General features: G+C 49.8%; 12 protein-coding genes across 12 annotated transcripts; 6 read left to right on the top strand and 6 right to left on the bottom strand.

Annotated features, from left to right (window-relative positions):
* Positions 1–353: 353 nt before the first annotated feature.
* Positions 354–2,603, bottom strand: N7489_008953 (transcription factor TFIIIC subunit TFC6; the record flags this gene model as incomplete). Its single annotated transcript, XM_056714703.1, has 1 exon — positions 354–2,603. One exon carries the CDS (start codon positions 2,601–2,603, stop codon positions 354–356), a length of 2,250 nt encoding a protein of 749 aa, XP_056562325.1.
* An 892-nt stretch (positions 2,604–3,495) lies between these two features.
* On the bottom strand, positions 3,496–4,362 carry N7489_008952 (alpha/beta hydrolase; the record flags this gene model as incomplete). The annotated part of the gene is made up of 1 exon (XM_056714702.1): positions 3,496–4,362. One exon carries the CDS (start codon positions 4,360–4,362, stop codon positions 3,496–3,498), a length of 867 nt encoding a protein of 288 aa, XP_056562324.1.
* Positions 4,363–4,816: 454 nt separating this feature from the next.
* N7489_008951 (uncharacterized protein) lies at positions 4,817–5,901 on the top strand (the record flags this gene model as incomplete). The annotated part of the gene is made up of 2 exons (XM_056714701.1): positions 4,817–4,870; positions 4,918–5,901. 2 exons carry the CDS (start codon positions 4,817–4,819, stop codon positions 5,899–5,901), a joined length of 1,038 nt encoding a protein of 345 aa, XP_056562323.1.
* A 247-nt stretch (positions 5,902–6,148) lies between these two features.
* On the bottom strand, positions 6,149–7,075 carry N7489_008950 (dolichyl-phosphate beta-D-mannosyltransferase; the record flags this gene model as incomplete). Its single annotated transcript, XM_056714700.1, has 2 exons — positions 6,149–6,782; positions 6,852–7,075. The coding sequence occupies 2 exons, from the start codon at positions 7,073–7,075 to the stop codon at positions 6,149–6,151; spliced, it is 858 nt and encodes a 285-aa protein (XP_056562322.1).
* A 160-nt stretch (positions 7,076–7,235) lies between these two features.
* N7489_008949 (uncharacterized protein) lies at positions 7,236–8,779 on the top strand (the record flags this gene model as incomplete). Its single annotated transcript, XM_056714699.1, has 3 exons — positions 7,236–7,276; positions 7,440–8,511; positions 8,585–8,779. The coding sequence occupies 3 exons, from the start codon at positions 7,236–7,238 to the stop codon at positions 8,777–8,779; spliced, it is 1,308 nt and encodes a 435-aa protein (XP_056562321.1).
* Positions 8,780–8,969: 190 nt separating this feature from the next.
* On the bottom strand, positions 8,970–9,963 carry N7489_008948 (uncharacterized protein; the record flags this gene model as incomplete). The annotated part of the gene is made up of 2 exons (XM_056714698.1): positions 8,970–9,834; positions 9,887–9,963. The coding sequence occupies 2 exons, from the start codon at positions 9,961–9,963 to the stop codon at positions 8,970–8,972; spliced, it is 942 nt and encodes a 313-aa protein (XP_056562320.1).
* A 305-nt stretch (positions 9,964–10,268) lies between these two features.
* N7489_008947 (hemolysin III family protein) lies at positions 10,269–11,225 on the top strand (the record flags this gene model as incomplete). The annotated part of the gene is made up of 1 exon (XM_056714697.1): positions 10,269–11,225. One exon carries the CDS (start codon positions 10,269–10,271, stop codon positions 11,223–11,225), a length of 957 nt encoding a protein of 318 aa, XP_056562319.1.
* A 1,050-nt stretch (positions 11,226–12,275) lies between these two features.
* On the top strand, positions 12,276–13,624 carry N7489_008946 (Zn(II)2Cys6 transcription factor domain-containing protein; the record flags this gene model as incomplete). The annotated part of the gene is made up of 2 exons (XM_056714696.1): positions 12,276–12,629; positions 12,689–13,624. The coding sequence occupies 2 exons, from the start codon at positions 12,276–12,278 to the stop codon at positions 13,622–13,624; spliced, it is 1,290 nt and encodes a 429-aa protein (XP_056562318.1).
* Positions 13,625–13,995: 371 nt separating this feature from the next.
* N7489_008945 (SDR family NAD(P)-dependent oxidoreductase) lies at positions 13,996–15,148 on the top strand (the record flags this gene model as incomplete). Its single annotated transcript, XM_056714695.1, has 4 exons — positions 13,996–14,167; positions 14,238–14,425; positions 14,495–14,646; positions 14,758–15,148. 4 exons carry the CDS (start codon positions 13,996–13,998, stop codon positions 15,146–15,148), a joined length of 903 nt encoding a protein of 300 aa, XP_056562317.1.
* Positions 15,149–16,362: 1,214 nt separating this feature from the next.
* Positions 16,363–17,664, bottom strand: N7489_008944 (serine/threonine-protein kinase; the record flags this gene model as incomplete). The annotated part of the gene is made up of 2 exons (XM_056714694.1): positions 16,363–17,006; positions 17,067–17,664. The coding sequence occupies 2 exons, from the start codon at positions 17,662–17,664 to the stop codon at positions 16,363–16,365; spliced, it is 1,242 nt and encodes a 413-aa protein (XP_056562316.1).
* Positions 17,665–22,316: 4,652 nt separating this feature from the next.
* On the bottom strand, positions 22,317–24,851 carry N7489_008943 (putative serine/threonine protein kinase (Prp4); the record flags this gene model as incomplete). The annotated part of the gene is made up of 1 exon (XM_056714693.1): positions 22,317–24,851. The coding sequence occupies one exon, from the start codon at positions 24,849–24,851 to the stop codon at positions 22,317–22,319; it is 2,535 nt and encodes an 844-aa protein (XP_056562315.1).
* Positions 24,852–25,570: 719 nt separating this feature from the next.
* N7489_008942 (translation machinery-associated protein 7) lies at positions 25,571–25,898 on the top strand (the record flags this gene model as incomplete). The annotated part of the gene is made up of 3 exons (XM_056714692.1): positions 25,571–25,592; positions 25,657–25,746; positions 25,801–25,898. The coding sequence occupies 3 exons, from the start codon at positions 25,571–25,573 to the stop codon at positions 25,896–25,898; spliced, it is 210 nt and encodes a 69-aa protein (XP_056562314.1).
* Positions 25,899–25,945: the final 47 nt, after the last annotated feature.

Here is a 25,945-nt window from a genome sequence, read left to right as displayed (position 1 = left end):
GCCAAAAATAGGCGGCTGGGATCGACGGTGGCTGGGTTAGCGGCAGTCCAGCCAGGCTTTTATGTTTTTAATTTATTTTTAATTGGCTTCTGCGGATGTTGATTGGGTGGATGCGGATCTGATTGAACCCACATGGCCCCAACTGCCAACCACGATGTTGTGGTGGGTTTCCACGGCGACATTAAGTAAGCAATTGGTGTGGCTGGGGGCTGGGGGTCCACTGTGACTATATTTCGTTTCACTGTCGCCTAGTTTCTTTTCATAGATCAAATATGATGTCTCCATGACCCTGATCGACAGGACGATCTAGGCAGGTGTCCCGTCATCAACAATCCTGTCCTGATTGCCGCCAACTAGATGGCAAGATCTTCGACTCTCACCAGCCCACATCCCAGCGCAGCGCTGGCCCACGCTGCACACGAGCGGTTGGGGTTCCACCCGAGGGCTGTGACGTGGGAGTTTTCTTCGAAGATCGTCGAGGTCCCCATCCCATTGACGGGGTTGGTCTCGAACAGCTTGTTCTTTGCCACCTTCTGGTTCTCTGCCCGGTATCCGTCATGAAACCGACTGGTTCCCATAGTATCCGTCTTGGAGGTGGGAATCCATTCATGTGTGAACCATATCTGCTGCCAGATCTGCTCCTTGTTGTAAACCACTCGTCGGAAGGGATTTGTTCCTACGACCTCACCAGCGGCACTGCCAAACAGCGCACAGGGGTGGTGATTGCTACATTGCGCCATGGCTGAGATGGTGCTGCTGAGCCGCGCAATGGTGGTAGTGGTAAAAAATCGTCGGATTGGAATTACGCGAGCGAATTCGTTTTCATCGCCGGCAACAACGGACTGGCAGATGGGAGAATAGCTGATGAAGGGGGAGGCCCCTCGCATGCGGCCCGTCGAGGCCATTTCACTGGTGGGATCGAGGACCGACCACATCCGCGTTTCACCGTCCATGGAAATAGTGATGACCAGTTGGGGATGGGCTGGGTATGCCGATGTGATATCGAGTACGTAGGTCGCATGGAGTGGCCGATAGAAATAAGGTAGAGGTTCAGACGCAGAGGAAGGTTCGATGTTCCAGATAGCCACAAAGCCGTTACCGCATCCCACTGCAAGGTCACTAGGGGATAGCCAAGTGACACATGTGCAAACCGTTGATGGCGGTCTTGCCTCAAATGCGGGCGATTCGATTTTCACTATATCTTGCACATTAGCGGGACTCGTTAGAATCAGTCCAAGGGGAGACTCACGAAATTCGGTTTCCTGTGACCCTCTATCTGCTTTTATATCCAAAACTCTGACACATCCATCTCCCCAAACTGTCGCGAGTAAACCAATGGATTCTTTTTCTTCTTCTTTGTCCTCCGCTCGTTCGGTCCGGGGCAAAGTACACCATACCATGCGTCTCAGGTCCCCCCAGTCTGCACAAAGCACTTGTCGAAGCCGGGGTTTGGAGTCCATATCGAGGGTCATTGTAGGTGTCTCACTTGGTTTGCCTTTGAACTCCCAAATCTGCAGAGCGCTAGGGAAAGGCTCTGAGGGTTGAAATGATGAGGTAGGCTCACTATCTTCGGATTTGTACTGGTTTTTCTGGTCTTCTGTGATCGGCGCCGCGATAGCAAGATACTGTGTCAGACCTTTCTGGTTCGGAGCCCAAGCCATGCAATGTGCCTTGTGACCGATGTTTAACATCCAACCTTCTCGAACCCTTTTGGTCCCACTTCCTGATCCGTCTGATTTGGAGGCTGGTTCTTCCCAGGCTTTTCCAAAGTCGAAAGTCTCATGATAGCCCAGTTCGAAGAGTTGTTGATTATCATACCGTCCCAGTAAAATCCCGTGCTTTCGCGTATTGGGCTGAGGCAGGTAATTTTGGAAAGCCATTGACTCCTCAATCGTCTCAATGCGCTGCCTTTTCCGGAATCTTTCGCCGACGTCCCGGTCATAGTACCAGTCCCACCCACGGGTGCTTTCTTTCATAACATCATCTGGGTGAACACCAAATGTGGGCCCATATAGATATTCAGGCTTCTTTTCCCTCTCCTCCAAGGTGAAGCGAGAGGGAAAAACAGCATCTACACCCTTGTTCCATCGCATTCGGAAGTGGACGGCTGGCATCAGATCTCGATCGTCGGAACCGAAAGTGAGAGTGTAATAGGTGATCTTAGACAAATGATCTCTGGGTTCAATAATACCACGGATGTGGGTCTCTTCAGCGGATGGTACAACTGTACCATCAGCTCTTCGCTTCCTGGAGCTTGCGTCGTGTTGGTACGACGTAGAACGCCCTTGCCTTGGAGTATTCTCGATGCCGTCGATCTCCATTTCGTCAAAGTCGGAGGCATTGGCTTCTGATCCTATATCCTCTTCTAGTTCATCTTCTGGCTCCTCTTCCTCGATTCCCTCATCGACTTCTTCGCCTGAGCCAGCAACAAATTCATTATCTGAGGCTGAATCTTCTGTCGGGGTGCGCTTCTTTTTCCCCTTGCCGGAGCTTTCCATTTTGATGGAGTCCTCATCATCACTGATCCCAGCTGCCTTAAATGGATCATCAACGTAGGCTGCCCTTGGGCCTTTCAAGCGGCCAGACCTGCGGCCGGCAGGCATGTTGCTTAGATAGGTGCGTCGTTAACGGCAGCCAACAACGGTAGTGTACAAGCGTAAAGCGTGTCAGGTTGCCCAAAGCTCAGCAATATTTTTTACTCAGCAATGCAGCAGCGATCTTGTGTATTGAGACGTCCACTATTTGATTTGAGAAATAGAGAAGCTTCAGCAATACACGAAGGTCAAGGGCGGTGGCGCTAGCCCCAACATGGCTAGTCTTCTTGCCTTGTATTTCAGGCGCTAACGGACCAAGCCCTCATTTTAGGTCACCTCATCTTAGTTAACTAACTTGACATCATTTTACTTTCAAAAGGAAGAGATATTACAATTCAGAATGACTTTGGGTCTATCTATTCAGGTTTATTAGCCATTTGTCGTGAAGTTGCCCCAGATCGAGACTCACCAACAGTTCGCTTGACCTTCCTAGGTAGTTACGGAGTAACTAGTGTAAATTTTCATATCTAGGTTACCTGAGGAGATGGTATGTCGACCTCGGAAAATATACACATTTTTCTCTAGCCCAGGCACATGATGACCTCATATGCTACACACGCCAGCTTGGAAGTTCTATGGCTCTTGTGTCTTTGTGGAAACTGAGACTATATTAGCATCTCAGCAGTAAACGAGTTCAGAGCCTGATTTTTCTGTAGTTTGACAATATTGGAGAGATATCGCTATCTGACCTCAAGAGCCATCAGTCACTCTGTGGTTGCAGCAGAGACTGTTCGGGATGCTACAGCATCTCTGTCCCCAACATATGTACGAACGAAATGCGATTCATCGACAAGGGATTGAGTGGAGTAAACTACATGGTATGATATTATACAACAGAGAAGTGGGGTGGCGGATACCCTTTATCCTAAATCAATGGCGCATCTAAGCTCTTCATATCATGCTATGGGCTCTCGGGGATCAGTTCTGATAGGATCTCGTCCAGATGCCTATGGATCGTGAAATGTGTATCGCCTTCGAACACCCTGAAGGATGGCTTGTTAGAAAGAAGTTTGACATAGTATTCGGTCATAGGCAGCGGCGAATTCCAATCTTTCTCTGCATGCCAGATGTGGAGATTGTTGTAAGTGATGTCGCCAAACTTAATGCCCCAGTCTTGTGACAATAGCTTAGCCTCGTACGCAGCGGGGCCAGTGCCCTGTGCAAAGGGCTCAAATATTATGCGTAGCAATTGAGCTCTTTGTTCCTCGACCGATTCGTCATGTTGGTCCCTGTCCTTTAGCAGGTAGTCATTTATTCTCCGAGTTGCCATTTCTGTGTTCAGCCCATTTCTAAGAATCCACAGCACAAAGGCCAACGAACCACGTAGTCCAGCTGGCCAGTGTTCCGCCGCTAGCATTGACACACGATAAATCCAAGGCATATGGTGAGCACCAGCCCTCCAGTCGCCCGCTCCGGCAAATATACCGACTGCGGACATCATGTCTCGAGGAAGCATCCGTGCGCACGCTAATGCATAGGGCCCACCACCGGAGCCGCCCATGATTGCAAAACGTGAGAGGTTGAGATGGTGAGCCAGGGCTTGAACATCGGCGGGCCAGTCCATGATGCACCGGTTGGGTTGGCCTGTGGAGAGACCAAAGCCTGGGCGCTCTGGGGCAATCACACGAATTCGGCGCTGGCGAAAGATATGGTCTAGAGCAGAGGCCTCAAGGCGACATTGGGGATAGCCATGCATGATCATCAGTGGATAGCCTGTTTCACAGCCATATTCCGCATAGCCTAGGGTCCTCCCGTCCGATAACCGCATGGTTTGATCGGACCGCGAGCTTGCAGTTCGGATGTATCGGCATTGTGTAGTTCGATTGATGCTTCTCATAGAAAAGCGTGTTTTTGTGGTCGGATTCATGGCTGAAAAATGAGTGGAATCTCACTTACTAGGCAGAGGGGTTTTGAATGTAGGCAGTCAGACATACGAGGTACGTACCTCATATAGGGTTCACGCAGATCGTCCTTGGCGACATCGTGAACGTGGCTAAGCCTAAAGCGTGTAGTATGAGCCGCTTTATGGAGTATTCCGAAGGTCGCAGAGCAAATGTAATTGGCATACTGTAAGCAAAAATATATATACATATGTAAAGTGTTCAAGTTTCGTGAGATCAGAGAGGACCAATGTAGTGGCCGACCCCGCCTGCAAATGATAACGTCAACTACTGATCACCCACCTTCACCCCTACCTTGTCAACAACCACCACGATTCAATCATGTCCTCACACGCTAGTCGAGGGCCCTCGCACAGCGGTGTCCTCCATGAATATGTATACACTACGCTATTCATTCTCTATGCCAAGCTAACCCCCCGCAGGCTCCCAAACTTGTGGCCTTTGAGTTCACCCCACCAGCTGATGGGACCAACAAGATAAACAGCCTTATCTTCGTGGGCGGACTGACAGATGGGTTGTGCACTGTTCCCTATGTCTCTAAGCTAGCCAACGCTCTGGAAAACACCGAATGGTCAGTCTTCTCTGTCCTACTCTCATCCTCCTATTCCGGATGGGGAGTCGGAAGCCTTGATCGCGATGTAGAAGAAATCGGACAATGCGTGCGGTTCATTCGCGATCTCAAGGCATCGCGTCAACCGGGCGCAATGACGAAGGCCGGAAAGATTGTGATCATGGGACACTCTACCGGAAGTCAGGACGTGCTCCACTATCTTTATTCGCCCAACCCCGTGCCGCAAAAAGAGTTTGATTTTGGCCTTCAGCATATGGTCCGCCCAGAGCTCGACGGTGCAATTCTCCAGGCGCCTGTCTCTGATAGAGAGAGTCTGCTGGCTATTATTGAATCTTCTTCACAGCCCGATGAGCTCAGAAAGATCTACGATCAGCTTGTGAGCTCTGCCCAGGAGCAACCATACACAGCAGACAAGAATGACTCAATTCTCCCAATGAATCTGACTGCGAAGCTTTCTTATCCGGCCGATGCACCTCTCAGTGCCAGGAGATTCTTGAGTCTAGTGAGCCCTCATAGCCCCGACAGCCCATCTGATGACGACCTGTTCAGCTCCGACTTGAGCGATAAGCGTTTGCAAGAGACTTTTGGGATGGTGGGCACCCAGGGCATGGTCAAATCCAAGCTATTGGCCTTGTATTCTGGTAAAGATGAGTATTGCCCGCATTGGGTGGACAAGGAAAAGCTACTGCAGAGATGGCAGCAAGCCACCGAAGCGGGAGGCGCCCAGTGGGATGCGGAAAACAGCGGGGTCGTTCCTGGAGCCAGTCACAATGTTCGTGACGAGGGCCAGCAGGACCTGATTGATCGAGTTCTACGATACCTCCAGACCCTCTGAGCGCTGGAGGTTGATGATATTGAAGCATAGAAATGTGAAACCAGCAGACAAGAGAACGTTGAATTGATATCGACAATAAATAGTCATTCAAACACCACCCAGAAGTGCACTGATTCGGCATAACAGAGGTCAGAAAGGGGTATATCACAGCACGGGCAGTAGGCAAGTCCACACATGGTACCATGTTGGATTTGAGGCAAAGATGAATCCAAGCATTGGGGCACCTAAGTTCAATGGAAAGGCCCGATTAGACCTTAACCCACAAACTCAACACGCCCTTGAGGTAGTCGACAATCTCGGATCCACCTAGCTTGCTCTCGCCATATACACGGTCGACGAAGGTAATCGGACATTCAGACACCTTGTAGCCCATTGCCTTAGCACGGACCATCATTTCCATCTGGAAGCTGTAGCCCTTGCTCTCGGTATTGAGGATAACCTTCTCCAGCACTGCCTTCTTGTACAGCCGGAAGCTACCAGTCAAGTCACTCACACCGGGCATCAGCATGACGTCCGCGATGAGGTTGGCAGTACGCGAAGTGAACTTGCGGAACAAATCCCAGCCGTAGACACCACCCTTGATATCTCCACGGCTCGCATATCTGGTTCCGGTCACAATGTCGGCGTCGGTCTCTTTTTGGATTCGGATCATCTCAGGGATGAACTTGGGGTGGTGGCTGAAGTCGGCGTCCATGATGATGACAAAGTTGCCGGTGGTGTGTTTCAAGCCATGGACGTAAGCTGTACCCAGACCGAGTTTGCCTTGGCGGGGCTTAAGGACGATGTGTTCGGGGCCATAGAGTTTCTGGAGCTGCTTCGCGATCTCGAGGGTGCCATCAGGGGATCCGTCGTCGACGATAATAACCTCCCAATCCAACTTCCTATAATTTTTTTTAAAAAAAGGATGTTAGCCCCCACTGCGCTTGAATTACACTAGTATAAGCGCATACTCCTGGTTGAAGGTCCTCTGGATCAGCCAGATGATGATAGGGAGGTTCCTCCGCTCATTGTAGGTGGGAAGAATGACCGAGTACTTGTTCTTGGCCGCCGCCATTGTGAAAACCCACAAGCTAATTAATAAAGTAAGGAGTGTTAAAGTATCGGAGCAAAGATCATATAAAAAGAAAAAGCGAAAAAGAAAAGTAGGGAACGTATGGCTGACAGCTTGTTGCATTCGGCAACGCCAGATCGCGGCCAAGTCGCCAGATCCGGAATCCACCGCCCTGGCAGAATCCGATAGCTTATCGGGTGTTTTGCTTCGACTTCAATGGTAGAATACTTACATACTCTGCTTTACATTCTAATTGCTCTCAGAAACAGCTAAAGCTATAGAGATGGATTCACTACCAGACAAGCACATTCGGAATATCTCCAGGTGTAAGCGCTCACTCCATTCCCATTACATTTCGACCGTCCCTTACTGATTGCCTATGCAGCTTCTCGGCCCCGCAGCTCAACAAGAGGTCCTTTAGATGCATCAGATGAGTGAGCATGGTACCTTGGTTTCCACCTCTATATCTTTCTCTTACATGATCCAGCCCTCTCGCTCTCCCCGAAACACCCATCTCGCCTATCAAACACGAATCAATGCTTGCTGCCGACGACACCTTTTCTGGGGCATCCTTCTACGAGTTGGATCCGCTTGCGCCAGATGACCTACCTGAAACTCTAGAAAAAGACCTCTCATTTCTACTCCACCATGGCAACTTCCATACCCTCTCTCATCTTGACATCCCTCCGCCACTGCGATCCGAATTCGTTATCCTAAATCCAGGGGAACCCTTATCAACTTCTCTAGGCACCCTCGAAAAGCTATTGGCTGAAGGTCGATTTCTCATTGCCGCGCATTTTTCTGCTTCGATCTTGACCTCGTCATTGATATCTCCGACGGATATAAAGATCATATTCTCCCTTTTCTACACACGCCTAGCCTGCTTGGATCTGTCGGGCAACACAGTTCTCGCAGCACAGGAATCGAAAGCCCTGGAGGATTTGAGTTCGGCATTCTATTACATCGATCTAAACCTTGAATCAGCTGCAGCCGATAATGATAAAGACCCAGAACATGAACAAGATCCTCGTCATATTGTTCCATGGCCGCTTCGCGTGCTGGCCGTGAGACTCCAAAGTATAGGCTTTGGTGATTCTCGCCGAAGCATTGGTGGATTGTACGAGATCGGTCTGGAAGCGCGCCGAGAGATCATGAGAAGTGAAGCTACTGAAGCTGAGCGAGAACTATGGAAGCAGCGATTGGCAGATCTTGGGGTTAGGAGCGTGAATGCGCTTATAGAAATGGGTGATTTCGATGCTGCCAGAAGATCACTTGATAGCCTCCGGATGCCTGGACCAGAGTCAAACATCACAAAATTGAGGAAAGCACTTTTGCTTTTGCGGATTGGCGATCTGGACGCAGCAAGCCAGGTATTTGGTGACGCTAATGAGACGAAAGAGGCTGCTTTATTGAAGCCTCTGATAAGCATGTCAGATGGTCGCTTTGCCGATGCAGTGGCTGAGTGGCGCATTCTCGGGGAGGATAAGACAAGGACGGATGGGGCTCTGGTAGCTCAGAATCTGGCTGTGTGTCTTCTGTACATTGGACAACTGGATGAGGTATTTGATCCCCATATTCCATACACCTACTTGAAGGGTCATTTGAACGTATTGACTGATTGTTTGTTTCTAGTCTCGTCAGCTCCTTGAGGCCCAGGTCTCATCCAACCATTCTTTTGGTAGTTTGGTATTCAACCTGTCGACAGTCTACGAGCTTTGTACCGACAGTGCAACTCACATGAAGGGCCAGCTGGCTGATACGCTATCAAAACAGCCTATCGTCGGACAGACAAATTTAGACCGGCCAAACTCAGACCTGAAGTTATAACGCTCGAATTGAAAAATCGCCCCACCCTGGGGGCATTGAATTCAACCTGTCTGCACACGATCTAAATAATAATTAATACTCCGTGAATGATATGCGTCTGCTAATGATACGACGTCTTTCCAACCAACGCCATGCAATGAAACGAACGCCATGAATGCTCTTGTCCAAAGAAAGTCTAGCCCGGATGTACTCAGGCATTCGATGCGCTTGGCTCCGGCTTGGGAGGGGCTCTCTGCTTCAGTCGTTTGATGATAATCCTATCACCTTCCCGCTCCCAGCGAAGCTTCTCTTGCTCAACCAATTTCTCCCAGGTCCAACTCTGTTCGTCTCCTGTGCAGCCGCCCAAAATCCAGCTGATATGCACGCTGAGATAGGCACTACCCACAGCCTTGAGCGCATGCCTGCGAACTCGGTCTGCGGCCCAATTCATCACTGCGCGGATGTGAGAATCCACACTGTTGTGTAATTGCCAGAACACGACCCAATTATCGTGCATTAAGGCAGCCAAAACCTTATCCACTGTCTGTGACTGATAGGAATGCTCCTTCCGCGCCCGAGCACGCAGTTCAAACGCCGCTCTCATATCTCCCTGGCGACAGGCATAATCAAGAATCAAATATGTGACCAGTTCACTGGCTTCAGCGCCGGGTAGTGGGTGAGATGTGGAGTGTAGTTTATCCAGAACGTATCGTAGAGAGGGGAAGTATGACGGTGGGTGATGCGCGAGAATGGACAGGCGAATAGAGAAGACATGTACTCGCTGTGAGAATTCTGCGGGTGTAGTTGTAGCTGTTGCCAGGACGGCTTCGCGCAGCTTCCGAAGGGAGAGAAGGAGTGCGGATAGCTCTGTTGATGGTGGCGGGACACCCTTCTGTGCGGGGTTTAATTTCAAGGGCGACCGGGAAGCGGGCGGGTTGGAAGTCGCATCGTTTGAAGAACTTGTTGGAAGGGAGCCTAATGCTGCATCGAGGTCTTTCGAGTGATTGGCACAAAATTGCATATATCGATCGACTATTTTGTCGAAGTACTGCGTCTGAGTCTTATAGTCCAACAGTCTTCGAATGTCAGCCTGATTAGCATTAGTTCGGAGGAGCATCTCAAACGCACTTCTTATCCCCCTTTGAAACAAATCCAACATTTTCCAGGGAGTCGGATACTGGGCGTAAGCGACTCATCTTTTCCATGTGTTGACATGCGTTGACATGGTGTATGATATCAACCGTCATCTGGACCTCGGGAGTTGATATGATGTTTGTCTTGTTTGTTTCCTCTTCCCCAACGGCGATTTCCCTCAACTGCCCAACGGCTGGGAATTTCTCTCATTCTTTTCTATATCTTTTTTGTATTTACTTCTACTTTTTCTAGATTCTTTTCTTTTTTTCTTTTTTTTGGGCATTCTATCTGCTGACTTGTTTTGCATGGTCTATTGTTGTTCAACTTCAAAACTCATTCCTGTAACCAAGTGCATACTTACATATCACATGTGATTATGCCTCGCCAGCGTCGCCCTACTGAGCACCAGAAAGTGCCCTCAGGTAGTCAGTCTGCAGAGATGACGGATATCGGGGAGGAGGCTCAGATCTTGGTAAAACGACTTCTGCATTGGGACGATTTACCCCACTGGCAACGTGACAACCATCACATCCATACTGGATATCGGCCAGCCTCGTCGTCATTTTTAAGTTCATTTCAATCGCTGGGTTACGTTCACAATGAGACGGTCAATATCTACACCCACCTCTTGCCAGCTGTGATTGCTGCCCCCGCTGCATATGGGCTCTACCACTTGCTTTCTCCGCGTTACCGGGATGCAGCCGATTCTGATATCCTCGCTTTTTCCTGTTTCTTCGCGGGGGCTGCCTTCTGCCTTGGCATGTCCGCAACCTATCACACCATTTCAAACCATTCACCTGTGGTTGCACGCATTGGAAATGCACTCGACTATATCGGTATCGTGGGACTTATTGTGGGGAGCTTTGTACCTAGTGTCTTCTACGGATTTTACTGTGTACCCGAACTCCAGCACAGATACTGGACCATGATCTGTGCCATTGGGCTAGGTTGTGTGATTGTATCCGCTTCTCCCCGGTTCCGCACACCTCGCTGGCGGCCGTTCCGCGCTACCATGTTTGTTGGGATGGGCTTGTCTGCTGTCTTTCCCGTACTCCATGGAGTTTCCATCTTTGGGCTCGATCTGATGCAACAGCAGATCGGTTTAAACTGGCTCGTTTTCCAGGGTTTCTTGTATATACTTGGAGCCGGGATATATGCGGCCCGGGTACCTGAACGACTTATGCCCGGGAAATTCGACATTGTGGGGAGTTCGCATCAAATCTTCCACGTGCTAGTGGTCTGCGCAGCAGTAGCTCACCTGACAGGGTTGTTGAAGGCTTTCGATTATCGGCACAGCGGGGCTGCCGAGACCTGTCAGATTCCACGCGGCTGAGTTGGGGTCTGGCGCAACACAAGTTCGAGGTTGGAGAACATGCTCATGGCAATTTTTTAAAGAGGTAGCATGGAATGAAATGTTCACGTTGTAGCGTACGTGGCGCGGCTTATGTTCAAGAATCTCTCTCGAGAGTCAAAGGTCCCCCTGCTGACGATGACTCGAATTAGTATGTGCAACAATGACACAATGACGAAATGAATGAAGCGGTGAGCACATACTTCACTTACAGGGACTAGATCTGGTCAGCCGGATAAAAAAAAGGAGCCCTTTTTTTCACTTCTATTTCACATGGTGCCTAGCGTTGTCCATTTGAGACTAATGTACTTGTGTTCCATTGAGGAGAGCAAGGCACCAGTGGGATAAGAGACCAACAGCCCTTGTTAGTAAAAGGTTTATTGGCTTCCTAATAAACAAGAAACTTAACCCCGAAATTGGCGTTTACGATGTTGCATCAGGGTGTGACGACTAACAAAAGGACCCCTAGCCGGTTTCTCTTGGGAGACTCTGTTTTCTCCTATCACGAGCAGTGTTCGAAAATAGCGAACGCTGTCAATCAACATTCCTTTTGCCAGATCAGGTTTAATCAGATTGATGGATTGTGAGGGAAGATGCTTCTTTTTAACCTCGGAATACCGGGGCCAGTTGACGTCCCATGCGTGGTGGATCAGATGGAAGCATCTGGGGTTTCACAGCGGCTGACCTCTGTATGCGGCTGCCGTCGGTACTGAGTTCGAATGCCAGAGTGACATTCTTACTCCCTGAAGCTTGAGCTTGTTTATATATTATAGGAGTGGGTGTAGAAGAAGGGGGGGTGTGAAGCGTCTACATCATTGGACATGGTATTATTGTATTGAACGTGGATTTCTATTCCTAATTTCCCCTTTTATTTTCCTTTTTCCCCTTTTCCCTTTCCATCTATATCCATATATCACCGAATCCCGGGACTATAGGTAGCTGTCATTTATATCGTATTGGGAGATCCTACTAGCTTCCTTCGTGTTTCCCACCCCCCAACTTCCCCCGTCCACGGCCAGCATCAAACAGACAATGCTTGCAGAGTCCAATGGCAGCACATATGCCGGCGGAGATACACCTAAACTCCGAACTGCATGCGAAAACTGCAGGCAATCCAAGGTGAAATGCAACCTGTCTGGCAAGAGTGTCTGTACTCGTTGCCTGCGTCACGGCCTACAGTGCCAATACGGATTTGCAAATCGATCAGGCAAACCAAAGGGTAGCAAAAACAGAGCTACTCTCCGCAAACTAGGTCAGTTACAAGAAGAGAAGCCCACGATGCGTGGATTTCGCGGTAGTCGGCTTGTTGCTCCTGTGGCCGACATGGAACCTCTAGTTGGGAATAGCTACGGCAATCATATTCCTGACCCAGCAATTGACAACGACGTAAGTTTTACCTTCCACTTAGCGATTCGGCACATTTATAATAATGTGCCGTTCTACAGGTCTGCCTGATATCAAATCAGCCGGGCTTCTGGGAAAGTCCCCGAAGCTTCGGCAACGCAACAACCCTAGAGTCATCCGTCTGCCCTGGGCAGTTGACGACAGTTGAGAGCTCTCCATTCACAGATCTCGTGGACCCGTGTCCTGCTCTCCCAGCTGGTCTGGGATATCCACATACACCCGTGACGCCGACATTTCTGTCCGGGGAACTCGCTGACGGGATGACCAGTCCATCGCTAGCCGGTTCTGTGGCTTCGCCATACCCGATTTCACCATGCGAGTGTGTGGACATGCAGCTATTCCACATGAACCGGCTAAACCATCTACTCGCTGGATCAATGCCCCTGCGGCTTGATCACAGCCTGCAGACCATCAAATGCACATTTTGCGCCTGCCAGATGTTCCTGCAGTGCACTAAATGCGCAAAAGACAGCGCAAATCTACTGCTGACTATCTCCGTACTCAATCTCACCCTCCAGCTCTTTGAGTACTGGGTTTCGCGGGAGACGTCTCGCGCACCGCGGCCAGAACACGGGGTCGATATCCGCTACGGATACTATGAGATCTGCCACGAGGAAAACAGGCAGATACGCAATTTCCTACTCCGCGGGCTGTTGTTACAGTGCCGGGATGTGTTGCTGGCTCTGAAAAGCACCGCTAGTGCTACCGAAGTTCAGATTCCCAAATTGGGCGACCACGAAGGTCCATCAGAACCGAAACTATCAGATGAGCACGGCAGCCAGCACTGGGCTCCTTCGGAGCATGTCGGCTTACTTCCTGACTTGGATACCGATATTCAGAGCGGTACACCCAGAAGTGAAGGGCTGCTTCCTATCATCGCAGGTTACGAAGCTACTGTGTCGGCGTTCTTACAATCGACTTCATGGGGTGACTGTATCTGTGGATCTGGACGAGTGATGCATGACGAGTCTCTTTAAATTATACCCACATATGGGAGGTCAACTGCTTTTCTGTCGCTACTGTACGTTAGGGAGGAAGAATGTAGAGAGCGGAGAAGCCAGAATTGGATTCAGCTGGACAGTAAACGCAGATCGGCTATATTAACAGAAATTGAAAAACATATCGCCTATATACGATATAATACTAGAAAATGAACTATATACAAGTATATCAAAATAAATTGGATTCATAAACCCCCATCTTCTCGACTGTCACATCGATGTATACCCCACAATCTCGGTCCGCGGTGAGCCTCGGCGATCCAAAAGAGCCGAGAGATCTGTTGTATAAGACCTCCCCCTCTTACAAAGCCCAACGCTCACCTTTGATCCATCCCATCGTTTCAAAAATGGCACCCTCCGACCGTCTCACTCAGGTGAATGAGCACCTTAACTACCCAGCCGGTCTGCTGGCAGGTCAAGTAGCCATCATCACCGGTGCAGGCCAAGGCATTGGCGCCGAAGCAGCACGACTATTCGCAAACGAAGGCGCAAAGGTCGTAGTCGCCGATATCGACTCCAGTACGAGACCCATAATTACACATTGACATCATGTCCCTTTACAATACCGACATATCTAACAAACAAACAGAAAAGGCCAACGCCGTCGCTGACGCGATCAACTCCGCAAAGGCCGGCCGCGCCCTCGCCGTCGTCGGCGATGTCCTCGATAGCAACTACATCACCGAGCTGGTAAAGAAAACCGCCGAGTTCGGCAATGGCAAAATCCACATTATCGTGAACAATGCCGGGTTCACATGGGATGGTGTTATTCACAAGGTGAGACCGGTCTCGGCTTTAACATATACTACCAGCTAGCAGTGCACTAACAATCCAAATTCTCCACAGATGACAGACAAGCAATGGGAGACCATGCTAGCAGTGCACAACACCGCACCCTTCCAGCTCGTGCGCGCCGCAGCGCCCTACTTCCGAGTGAAAGACCAAGAGCCGCGCGTAGTGATCAACATCAGCAGCACGAGCGGAGTCCACGGCAATGCGTAAGTACCCGAAGTCCCAATCCCAGCCCCAGTCCCCACTCTTTATCTTTGTCAACGCCCAACACTAAGTACCAAATTCTAAATACAAATGTACTAACCGGGCAAAAACAGCGGCCAGGCCAATTACGCAGTCGCGAAGGCCGGTGTTGTCGGCCTGACCCGTACAATCGCCAAAGAATGGGGTCCATCCTTTGGCGTGCGGTCGAATACCATCGCCTTCGGCTTCGTGACGACCCGTCTGACGGCCGCGAAGGAAGAGGGCGCTTTCATCACTACGCCTGACGGTACGAAGGTCGCACTGGGAATTCCAGGCAAGCAGCTTGCGACTAAGAAGGGCTCCGCGGACCAGGAGAAGAAGGCTGCTCCGACTTACCCTGATATTCCGCTGGGCAGACCTGCGACTCCCGAGGAGGCTGCGCGGGCAGTTCTGGGTGTTGCGTCGCCGTGGTTCTCTTACGTTAATGGAGAGACGATTCGGGTTACTGGTGGGCGGAATATGTAGATCCTGTAATAGCGGTGTGTATGTATCCGGGTCCGGAGCTGAATATATACGAAATGAATTTATTGAATGGTACGGAGTACATATCCGCTCTATTGAAAGTCCGTGTATATATATCGTCGTTGGGACCTCGGGACATTGGGACGTTCTATGTCACCCCATTGCATATATAACTCCATTGACCACGAGCTGCACAGGGTTGATACTGTAAAACATCATCCAACTCACCGCAGACCCATCTACCGTCGACTCGGAATGGATCTGCCTCGTCTGGCGTGCCACTTGGGCAGCCAGCGGTTTCACGGTGGCGCGGGCCCATCGCACACGACGAAACACAAAACATCATCCCATGCCCAATCGAGTCTCGGCCGTTGTCGGACGGCGCAACGTTGCACGACAGTATACAAGAGGTTGGATCTTTTTGAAGCTGGTTAACTTTACAATGTTCGCAGGTGGAATGTGGAAATAGCCGGTAGAATGCAGTGGTGTAGATTGTAAAAAGTCTCATGCCACACCGAGGTATCATATCGTAAGAATCAATGAAAGGGAACAAGACGTCCCGAAATGTCCAGCCAATGCGAAAAAGTCTATGCACATATGAGTCGAAGAGAACTGAGATCACCCTTAGGTCGTCAAACAAAAAGCCTTCCCCAAAAAAATAAACAGAGAAAAGAATCAAAAAGCGTCAACGCCGTGTAAAAATGTAAAAATGTCCAAATACACCAATCCAAAAAGATATAAGACCCCGTATTTCATCAGCCCTCCCAGGGGCGTATCTTCAAATCATGCTTCCCAGTGTAGTATCACGCCAGAAAAATGGAAACGTAAAAAGAAACCTCCAGGTATGTGTGGGAATATTAAAACAATAAGGAGACCCGATTGTAAGGGAGACACAGGACTGTGGTCAAACGGTCCATGCAAGGTCACAGTCGCTAAGCCAGGGAAGTGCCGCGGTCCAGACGAAAAAAAAAAAAAAGGAGAAACAGTAAAATATGTCCAAAGAGAAAGGAAAGCTGGTGGCCGAGTCCAGTGGATCATGATCAACGCGATCAACCTTTTTTGTGTTCGGCAGCTTCTAGGGAGTCCACTCGGTGGAGGGAAGAGGGAAGAGAGCAAGGGACCCGAGATGTGTGAAAGGAGATACCCACAGAGCATTCGATCGAGGAATGGTGTAAAGAGAAGAGCGTCAAGTCATGCAGCTGCGAGGCAAGGAGCAATTAGACGGGAATCTCGAAGCCCTGTAGGTTGGGGTGAATGAGGCCATAAGCAAAGGGATCCGCGGGAAAGAAGGGCTCCGCGCAGACAGAAGGGAAGACCGGCTTGCAATCGGGGACCTGCTGGGAGACTGCAGGCGACATGGTATCGAAATCCGAGTAGTCCTCGGTGATAGCCGAACCGTCCGAAGCAGCAGACTGGGAGAAAGCCGAGTATTGCGCAGAGTCCAACGACGAGCCAGAGGTCTGGGCATACAGGGGTTCCACGGGGCCCATAAACAATGGCATCTGGGGCTGGGGAATGTAGTCGATCTGCTCCGGCACCCAGGGGGTTTGGACCATGGGATTCTCCGTGAAGCGGGGGCACTCCAGAATGAGCTGGCGCAGCTCTGGGATGGAGATCCGCTTAATTGGGTCAAGCTCAAAGACGCGGCTCAGTATACTAACCATCTCGGAAGAGAGGGGCAGAATAGTCTTCAAGAAGAATGGGTCCTTGAGGTAGGCCTGGAATGTGGAATCCTCGACCGAGGCACGTTTCCATGGGTTGCGACCGCAGGTTAGATTGACAAGAATCACGCCCAGACTCCAGACGTCGTTGGCAGCGGACATGTAGCAGGACAAGGGTCGGGCGTTGGATTGTTGGCATTCTATAGACATATCAAGTTAGCCACCAAGCTATAACAGAAAGAAGGAAGTTGAGCGCTTACCAGGTGACATATAGAATGTGGAACCGCATCCAAAGTCCGTCGTATAATAATCTGTCGTCGCCAGGCCAAAATCGGCAAGTTTGACGGTCATTCCATTTTCGGTCACAAGGACATTCTCAGGCTTGAGGTCCCGGTGGTAGATCCCAAGAGAATGGCAAAATTGTACAGCGTCCAGGATCTGGAGGAACACACTCTTGGCCAAGAAGTCATTGCCGACAAAATTTCCCTTATCGGTAATGTTAGAGAACAGGTCTCCTTCTGGGCAATACTCCATAACGACATAGGTACAATCCACGGAATCCATGATGCGGACTAAGCGAACCACGTTGCGGTGTTGGCCGGCCAGGTGATGAAGTTTAATCTCGCGCTGCTGGAACCTGAGTTGGCGGGCATCCAGACCGTCCTTGCAGAGAACCTTGACGGCATAGACTTCGTTGGTGTGAATGTCCACGGCGGTGTAAACAACGCCGTAGGCTCCGACACCCAGGACTCTGGTGAGTTCCAGCCGGTTGGCTAATACTAGTCCTAGGCGATCCTCGGGAGCATAGCGGCGGGGAGCCGGTGATGGTGGCGGTGTTGGTAGCATGGCCGGGTACATTGTCCTTGGGGGTTGTATAGAGGGGATCCAATGGTCCTCTCCCGGATGAGACGAGGAAAGAGCGAGAGAAGGAGAGCGCGAAGGGAGTTTGATCCAGGGAGATTATAACAGAAGCCTAAATCCACGGATATTCAAAAGGCATCCATTCCAATCCAATGGGGGTTTCAAGATGGTCCGATCTAGGTCCGTTTGGTCCGGTCTGGTTGTGTTTGATAGAGGTCGAGAAGGAGAGTTGTTGCACAAGGAACCAGAAGCAAGAACAACAAGGAAAAAAACAAATTAAAAAACAAAACAAAACAAAACAAAAAGAGGCAGGACCGTGGATATATAGAAGGAGATGTGGAATATACAAAGTCGTCAAAGTAGAGAGAGAAGGAAGATTATTATAGAAGGGATATCAGGCAGATGGTCGCCTCGTGGTTCGAGAGACAATAATAAAACAAAAGGGAAAGCGCGCTAGTCAAAAAGGAAATTATGTTAAATCCCGAAAGGGGAAGGATCGAATGGAATCTAAAAAAGAAATGAATAAATTAAAAATATAATAATAATCTATGATGCGTACAATATGGAGTGGCACTAGAAGAAATTATTAGAAAACAAAATAATTATAGGCCATGTGTACGAAGCGGTGTGCATGCCCGAGTGTGGTTAAACCAATTATAATAACTCGGTGTGTCTTTCCTGCAGCCGCCACAACCGATGATTGGACCATGGGTCATAACGATCGACTAGAACCTTGGAAACTGCAGAGTCTCCTATCCTATTTTTCCCTTTTTTTATTTTTCTAATTTTCCACTACGACTGCCACTCGAAGGTTTCTTCCGCTCTAGGCCTAGTGTGGCAATGCACTCTGTCCACGTATCCTAACCCCTGTTCTCCCCAACGGTGTTTCTGCCTTGAAACCTCCTGACACACATTTGCCAACGCACCCGCCACTCCCATTCTGCCAATAAGCTCATGGCCCAGCCCCGCAAAGCTATGGCATTTTGAGTCAGATCTTGGTGCCGTATTATTTTATCATTTATTCTTACCATGGATCGAGGATGTTTGAATGCAGCATATCTCTAGGCTGTGCTTTTTCCGTCGATGATAATCCTGTATAATGATAATCTTATATGACTAACTAGGTACTCAGATGTATACGACCTCACGCTCAAAACATCTCTTGACTTCCTACACCGTCCTTTGCACAGACACCCAACTTTATCCCGAACCCCACTTGGCCCCCTCCCCCCGTTCTAGGCTGACTCGGGTTTAGACAGGACGCTAAGGAAGTCAAGAGTGAGGCGATGATGGAGGGGCGCTATGGCCAACCATTTGTTCGAACTGTTCGTTTTTCGAGAAACTCCCCTAAGAGCAGCTGAGTGGGGGGTTGGCGCTTCCCTGCTGACTAGTTCTGCACGGGCCATACACTTCATCTTTCTTCTCCTGGCGCTAATGTACCTTGACTATCTAGGACATCTACAATGAAACCTCGTATTATTATTGGCGTTGCCGTGGAATTACGATTCCTTGTTGCCGTGTTTCCTTCCAGACGTTGGTCATTCTGTTGGTGGCTGGGCTAGTCTTTTTTGTCTGTCAGCACATAGCACATAGCACAGACAACGTCGTTACTCCGTAGTAGGTGTACTCCGTACAGCCCAGAGGCGAAAATAGCCCCTGTAAACATAAAGTTGCCTCGCCGAGTCTTCAATCTCACTACTTTTCCTTTGTCTGTATCTCACCACTTGCGTCATACACAGGCAAGGGCCATGTACTGATCCGAGTCTGACTTATTCGAACTGTATCCCCGCCCCCAATCATCCTGGTCAAACCATGTTGGATGTTGTATAGGGAAGGTGTGAAGTGTGCCAGTACTCTGGTACGGAGTCACCACAACTCTCTCTATTGGTACTATATTGCGGTGAGTAAGACAAGAATGCAACTCAAATCAATATCCTACCCACAAAGCTCTCTAGATCGACCCTGCAAGCCCGCAGATAGTCCAATCACCTGATAGGGATTGGGGTTACGATTCATCACATCCGTTGTCGGTTCTCAGGACCCGAAACCTGTCCATGCATAGGTGCTGTACAATAGCTACTAGTCCCATGTACATCTATGTACTCCGTACTCTGTATGTCGTACAAGGTGTATGTTGTAGAATATCCTGACTTGTGTGATATGATATGTGCCATATGTGATAGACGCCCGTTCCCCGTTGTGTACCGTGCCTTGCCTCCGAGCACAACGATGAATGTACCCCAGGATTGGCAATGCAGCTGGCTCGTCCAAAGATCAACAAATTTTCTCTTTTCTCGCTCGGAACCGGGCCGTTGCTTTTTTTTTTCCCTTTTTTGCTTTTTATTTGGTTCTGCGACCGGCAGATGTTGTGTTCAGTGTGAACTGTTGTAACGCTTCTGGTTTCGGCCTTTAGTTTTGGGGTCTACACCGCTAGTGATCTCAGGTCTGTCAGTAACTATATTATATGCACAATATTATATTGCATACTTCATACTGTACTCCGTACCACTGTGTGTGTGAGAATATTGTACAGAGTACGGATAGAGCATGTATCTTACATTGTAAAGCGGCCAACTTATTGGAAACAGACTACTCTATCTACAACGCAATGAGATTCAGCTGCGACCGCCACAGATCATCCATATCCCGTGCCCAATGACCACATTTCCCTCCCTTACAAACTATCATCTCCTTTACGGAGTACCTTCCAAGGATTGTTTATCTTTGCCTCTGAACGCCGGACTCCTGTAGATGAATCGGTGCCCTGCAGGTGGCGGGACCCACAATATAAACACATCTCGACATCATGATTACTTGGTCTTAGTATGGCGCGAACATCCATGTCTAGTCCCGATCAATAGACCAATAGATCAACAAACCTGACGAAAGGGGATCGGAGATTTAACGCCCGCTCTAGTCCTATTTTTGCGGTCGCGGATTCTTTTGCCACGGGGGCCATGCTCGTCTTTGATTTCGTATACAAGAATATACGGCATTTTGACTCGTCCGGCCAGTGGATGTGGATTTCATACCCAGGCTCGTGGCAAGGGGCTCCTTTCTTCCGTTGATCGCCTTCGCCTTCTGGAACACTCCACTTCCACTCAATGACCCGATGGACCACACGTAATTGTATGAATGTTATCATAATTCTGATGACGGTCGAAAAGTGAATGTGCTTCATATCATGGATTGATATGATGATGACTATGAGTACATGGTACATCGAGTACGTGGGCCTGAAAGCAAACTAAACTACATGCAGCGACTATCAAATCAGCACGGAACAGATATCCATCCTCATTGCTTTTTCCAAATCGACCGTAAGCAACGCTAGAAAAACAATATCTTCTACTAGTTTGTAACTAGCCAGGCCAAAAGCAAATCCAAGACAAAAAGAAAAAGAAAAAAACCACCCTATCGGCACCTCTCCAAGCCCAAGCCCGCCGCACCATCCTCCCATTTGCCAACAATGACCTCGACATGTCTTCCATCGATAGCCACCAACAGCCACCAACAGCCACCGGGAAACACGAGCGCAATCGAGGGCTCCCGCCTTTGCCGCCCCTAGGAGAACAGACCCGCGGAAGGAGGCAATAGTCCAGTCTTGTGTCCGGTGCTCCGTACTCCATACTTCAACATGCATGGCAGAAAAAGCATCGTGCCAATCGGATATGCTAGCATCTACCATATGGACCTACCATCCCTCTACTCCGTACTTCCGTGGTCGAGGTAAGATAGACTAAGACTCTTTCCCGAATCCAAGGCTCTCTCTCTGCCCCCACAACTCAAAAATGAGAACCGAGCCCAGGAAGACTCGAAGGTTCCGGCTATTCATTACTGAACCACGGATGTGGGCGGAACTAAGACTGAGTTTGGCTTAGAGGCGATCTAGAACTCTTCGTACAGAACACGGGGTCTTCGGTTCCGTAGGTTCTGTCCGGTTTTGAGTTGAGTGTTGCCGTCTTTGGACTGGGGCTGGGCTTGAAGGTTTGGGGTTCTTTGTTACGGGATATTGGGATCATACGATATTGTGGAGTTGTAGCTCGATTAGTTCCAGATCTATGTTACCAGGGTCTTGGGTTCGATAGGGGGCGAAAGCCGAAGGGGGCCGTGGGGCCGGGGGCTGGGGCTTGTGTGTTTGTTTCTTTGTTCGTGATAGTGATGAATTGTATTCAGGATCGGGTTATCGCGCGCTACCGATGTGCTGGGTGTTGCGATTGGCGGCCAGGGGTTTGTTTTTGGCAAGAGCTGGTGGTCAATGTGGGACTACGGGATGATGCACGGAGTAACTCCGTATGGGTTTCTTTGTTGGCTACGCAGAGCTATGTCTATGCTCTAACGAAAGGTTGGACAAATCCCAAGCCACCCCCAGTTTCAGTAGGAGCTTTGGACGAGGACGGTCAGGGGTTGATGCGTTGTAGGAATGTTACATACAACAAACATATGGACTTGATTCGGAAAGTTAAATGCTAAGTTACTGTCGCAGTTTGCATATTGACAATTAAAAAAAAACCACATAGATGCTCCCCGGTAGCGCCGAGCCTTCCAGCCAAGCTATGCCATTCCAGGACCAGGGTTGGACACCCTGGTAGAATCAGAGAAATCAAGATGAAATCCATGCAGTACAAACCTTTCATCACGCAACTTAGTTACGCAGCCCTAGGCGCCAGGAAGGGGTGTTTCAAAGCCTCTGCGGGCGTGATCCGTTTCTCAGGATTAAGACTCAAGCACCGGTCGAGTAAGTCCAAGAACATCGTCAGCTCTTTGACCTCAGCATCGGGCATTCCGCGTGTTCCTTGCGGCATGAGGCGCGTCTTCAAGTCCCGCGTCGGTTTCTTGAAGTCCACAACCTTGGTGTGAAGACGGCCGGTGATCTTGTCTTCTTCCACGCTGTGGAAGTTTAGCATTTCATCAAAGTGATGAGGGGCCAGGGATCCGCGGCGAAGAAGCTTCGGCGGGTACTTGCCCCGGCACTCCATGATGGAGCGAAGCATCTGGTTGTTGTTCCGGCCAGTGAAAAGAATTTTGCCCGTGTACAGCTCAAAGAGGGTACAGCCAATGGACCAGACATCGATGGCGTAGTCGAAGGGGATACCCAGGATGATCTCCGGTGCACGGTAGAAACGACTGACGAGGTAAGGCGTAATCTCATTATCAGAGGCCGGCGACGCCGAACCCAGGTCACAAACTTTCAGAATGTTGCGTTGCTCGTTCACAAGAAGATTATCCGGTTTGAGATCTGCATGCAGGATGTTACACCGGCGAAGGAGACACAGCCCAAGGAAAATCTGTTGGCCATAGGCCCGAACAGCGCGCAGGTTCAAGCCAACATCCCTGCCGAACTTTTTCAGGACCTCACGCAGGTCCATACTAAGGTTCTCAAACACCATGCACAAGTGGCCCTTGTGATCGAAGTAGCGGTCGAACTTGATGAGGTGCATTTTATTTTGCGGGTCAGCTTCGTGTAGCTGCTCCAGAATGCCAATCTCCTTCATGCCGGCCTTGCGCATGATGGCGTTCTGGCGAATTATCTTGATTGCAACCAGACTTCCTGTCTGGGTGTCAGTTGCACGTACGACAGACGAGAACATTCCCTTGCCAAGGTTTTGATGGACATGATATCGTCCGTTGATCAGCTCTCCGAGTCGAACGGCGTAATAGCCTTCCGAATCATCCCAGTTATCCATCATGCTGACGTCTAGTTCCTTGCCCTGCGGTACAGCTGTGGCCGAAGCATGCGCCGGCTTGACATCAGGTGCTTCCTCAGCGAACATGTCATCGTCGTCTTCTGCGAACATGTCGAACGCCTCGGTCTTGGGCGGGGGCGCTGGAGCAGCATCAGGGAGGAGAATGTCCTGCTTGGCAGCCTTGGTTTCGTCGTATGCTGCAGAGGAAACGTCGTCCTTTCCATTCTGTACATCGCCATGTTTCTGTCTTTCTTTCTTCGTATCAAGAGTCGGATCATAATCAGCAGCAGAGGGAGCATCCTTATCAGTATCGATAACAGGCGCATTGGAGTTGACCATGTCCATGTCTTTTCCAATACTAAAACCAGCGAATGCCTCCCCGGATTGTTCGAAGGGGGATGCCCGTGGAGAATCTGTTGAGTTCACAGGCGTCAGTTTTGTTAATACCAAGCTAAGCTTTTCTGAGCGAAACCCACCAGATGTCTCCTTTGCACTAGTTGGCTCAGTGCTAGGCGTGGATGAATCCGTTTCAACGTCACCGACATTTAGTGCTTTGAGATGCAGTGGGGTCGCCTGGCTTCGGTGTTTCGCCCGAATAGCTTCACGGCGTTTCCGGCGAGCTTCAAGTGCGTCAATTTCGTTAATGGGCTCAGCGAGCTCCGGTTCTTGCGCAACCTCTGGGTTAGGGGTGGTTTCTCTGGGACAGAGGTCAGTCACGAATGCTGGTTCATCAGTAACAGAATAAACATACTCGTCAGACACATGGGCTTGAAGATTAATAGAAGCCTGCACCTGATTCTTTCGTGTTTCAGCACCAAGCTTCATGTCCGGAGCGACAACCGAAGCCTTTCCTCGTTCCCTCACCAACTGTTCAGAGGACAAGCGCCTTCCGGTATCCACCGAAGACCCTGGATTAACCACGTTTAAATCAAGTTCATCACCTGAATACTGCTTGGGCTTTCTTGATTCACGGTAAGGGGATCGGCTGCGACTGCGGGTGCGTTGCCGCTTGTCCTTGTGTCGGTCATGTCGGTCGTAATCATCGGTGTATCGTAGCGGTTCTCCATGGGACTCTTCGCGATCATAATCGTAGTATGAGTTCGGGCGCCTGTTAGGAGCGGGTCTGTCACGGCGTCTGTCGTCGTACCTAGACCTGTAGCGTCTCGGGGGCTCATGGCGGGGTCGCCTGTCGTAACCACCATCATAGGACTCGGGAAGGTCGTCGTAACCGCGCTTTTGGGTCTTATTCTCTCTGTACGGGGAGCGAGAGCGGGATCTCGATAGGGACCTGGTCCGCGACCTCAGCCGGAGTGGCGTTCGAGTGCCTTTCAACGACGCGGGAGATCTGGGGGCAGAGGATGGGCTAGCTCTGGTGGGACGGTCAACGCTGGTGCCATTAAAAGGAGGTTTTGACGCAGTTGCCTTCGTCTCTGGGCCTGATTCGACGATCTCACCCTCAGAGGGGACCGATGAAGACCTCGACCTGGGATGCGACATGGTCGCTAACGCTCGAGGGATTCAAACAAGACGTGGGAACAATGCTCGTCTCTTGGATTCACTTCACTCGACTGTTGGAGGAAGCTTCAAGAATAAGGCTCAGTTAGCAAAAGCTCCAGCGACAATAAGTCTGCTCAGGGTTTGTGAAGTCCAACCGGCTGTAAAAGGCCTGCCTTCACACCAAAGCCTTGGAAAAGTGATTAAAATCCCAGACACATTGCTTGCTGGAGAAACAGGCTTGACAAAAGCACGTGCACAGGATATCGATGACAACAAGAGATGGAAGAGGACATTCGAAGCCATAGCGGATGCGATGGTCGAGATAAGGCAGAAATCGGCGCTTGTCCAGTTGTGGTAGGCGGTCGGCTTGAGTTCTGCCGTTTTGCTGCCCTTGGCGGACAGCATTTTCCTCCGGCTCCACTAACCATTTACAGTATAGCCCCAAGTATTTCGAATACCAAGTCCATAAGTAGCCTCATTCCAACATGTGTATGTAGCATAATGAGTGTGTATGTGCCTGAAATAATACAGAATCTTATACCGCTAGTAACTTTCCCAAAAATTGCCCAACCTTTGCCCCAGCCCAGGCCATAGAGGGTGGCCAATAAGCACCCCTCATGTAATATTTTTTTCTCATCGTCAACGCCGTCAAGTCACCCCGCCATACATATTAGTACTCCTTTCAAACCCGCTCTCCCAGTTACTATATTCAGAAAAAAATGGGTGGTATCGGCAGAGAAGGTTTGTGTTATCTCGGATTCCAGTATTCTCGGAACCCAGTTACTAAAATATCATGATTTTACAGGTGGAAAGGCCAAGCCCTTGAAGGCCGCCAAGAAGGAGAAGAAGGAGCTCGATGAGGATGAGATCGCTCACCAGGCCAAGCTCAAGGCTGGTATGACTTTTTGAACACCCTATTCAGAGCGCCACTAACTGATGAACTTCTTAGACGCCAAGGCCCGCAAGGAGTTGCAGGACGCGGCTAAGGGCAAGAAGGGCCCTCTCAACACCGGCCAGCAAGGCATCAAGAAGTCCGGCAAGAAATAAGCGGATCGAATACTCCTCGACGGATCACTTGCCGACAATCCTTACAA

Source organism: Penicillium chrysogenum, assembly GCF_028827035.1.
Source record: "Penicillium chrysogenum strain IBT 35668 chromosome Unknown utg000005l_segment0_segment0, whole genome shotgun sequence".
Lineage (NCBI taxonomy): Eukaryota > Fungi > Ascomycota > Eurotiomycetes > Eurotiales > Aspergillaceae > Penicillium > Penicillium chrysogenum.
Note: the sequence above shows the minus strand (reverse complement) of the source record. Positions and strands in the feature narration are given on the sequence as shown.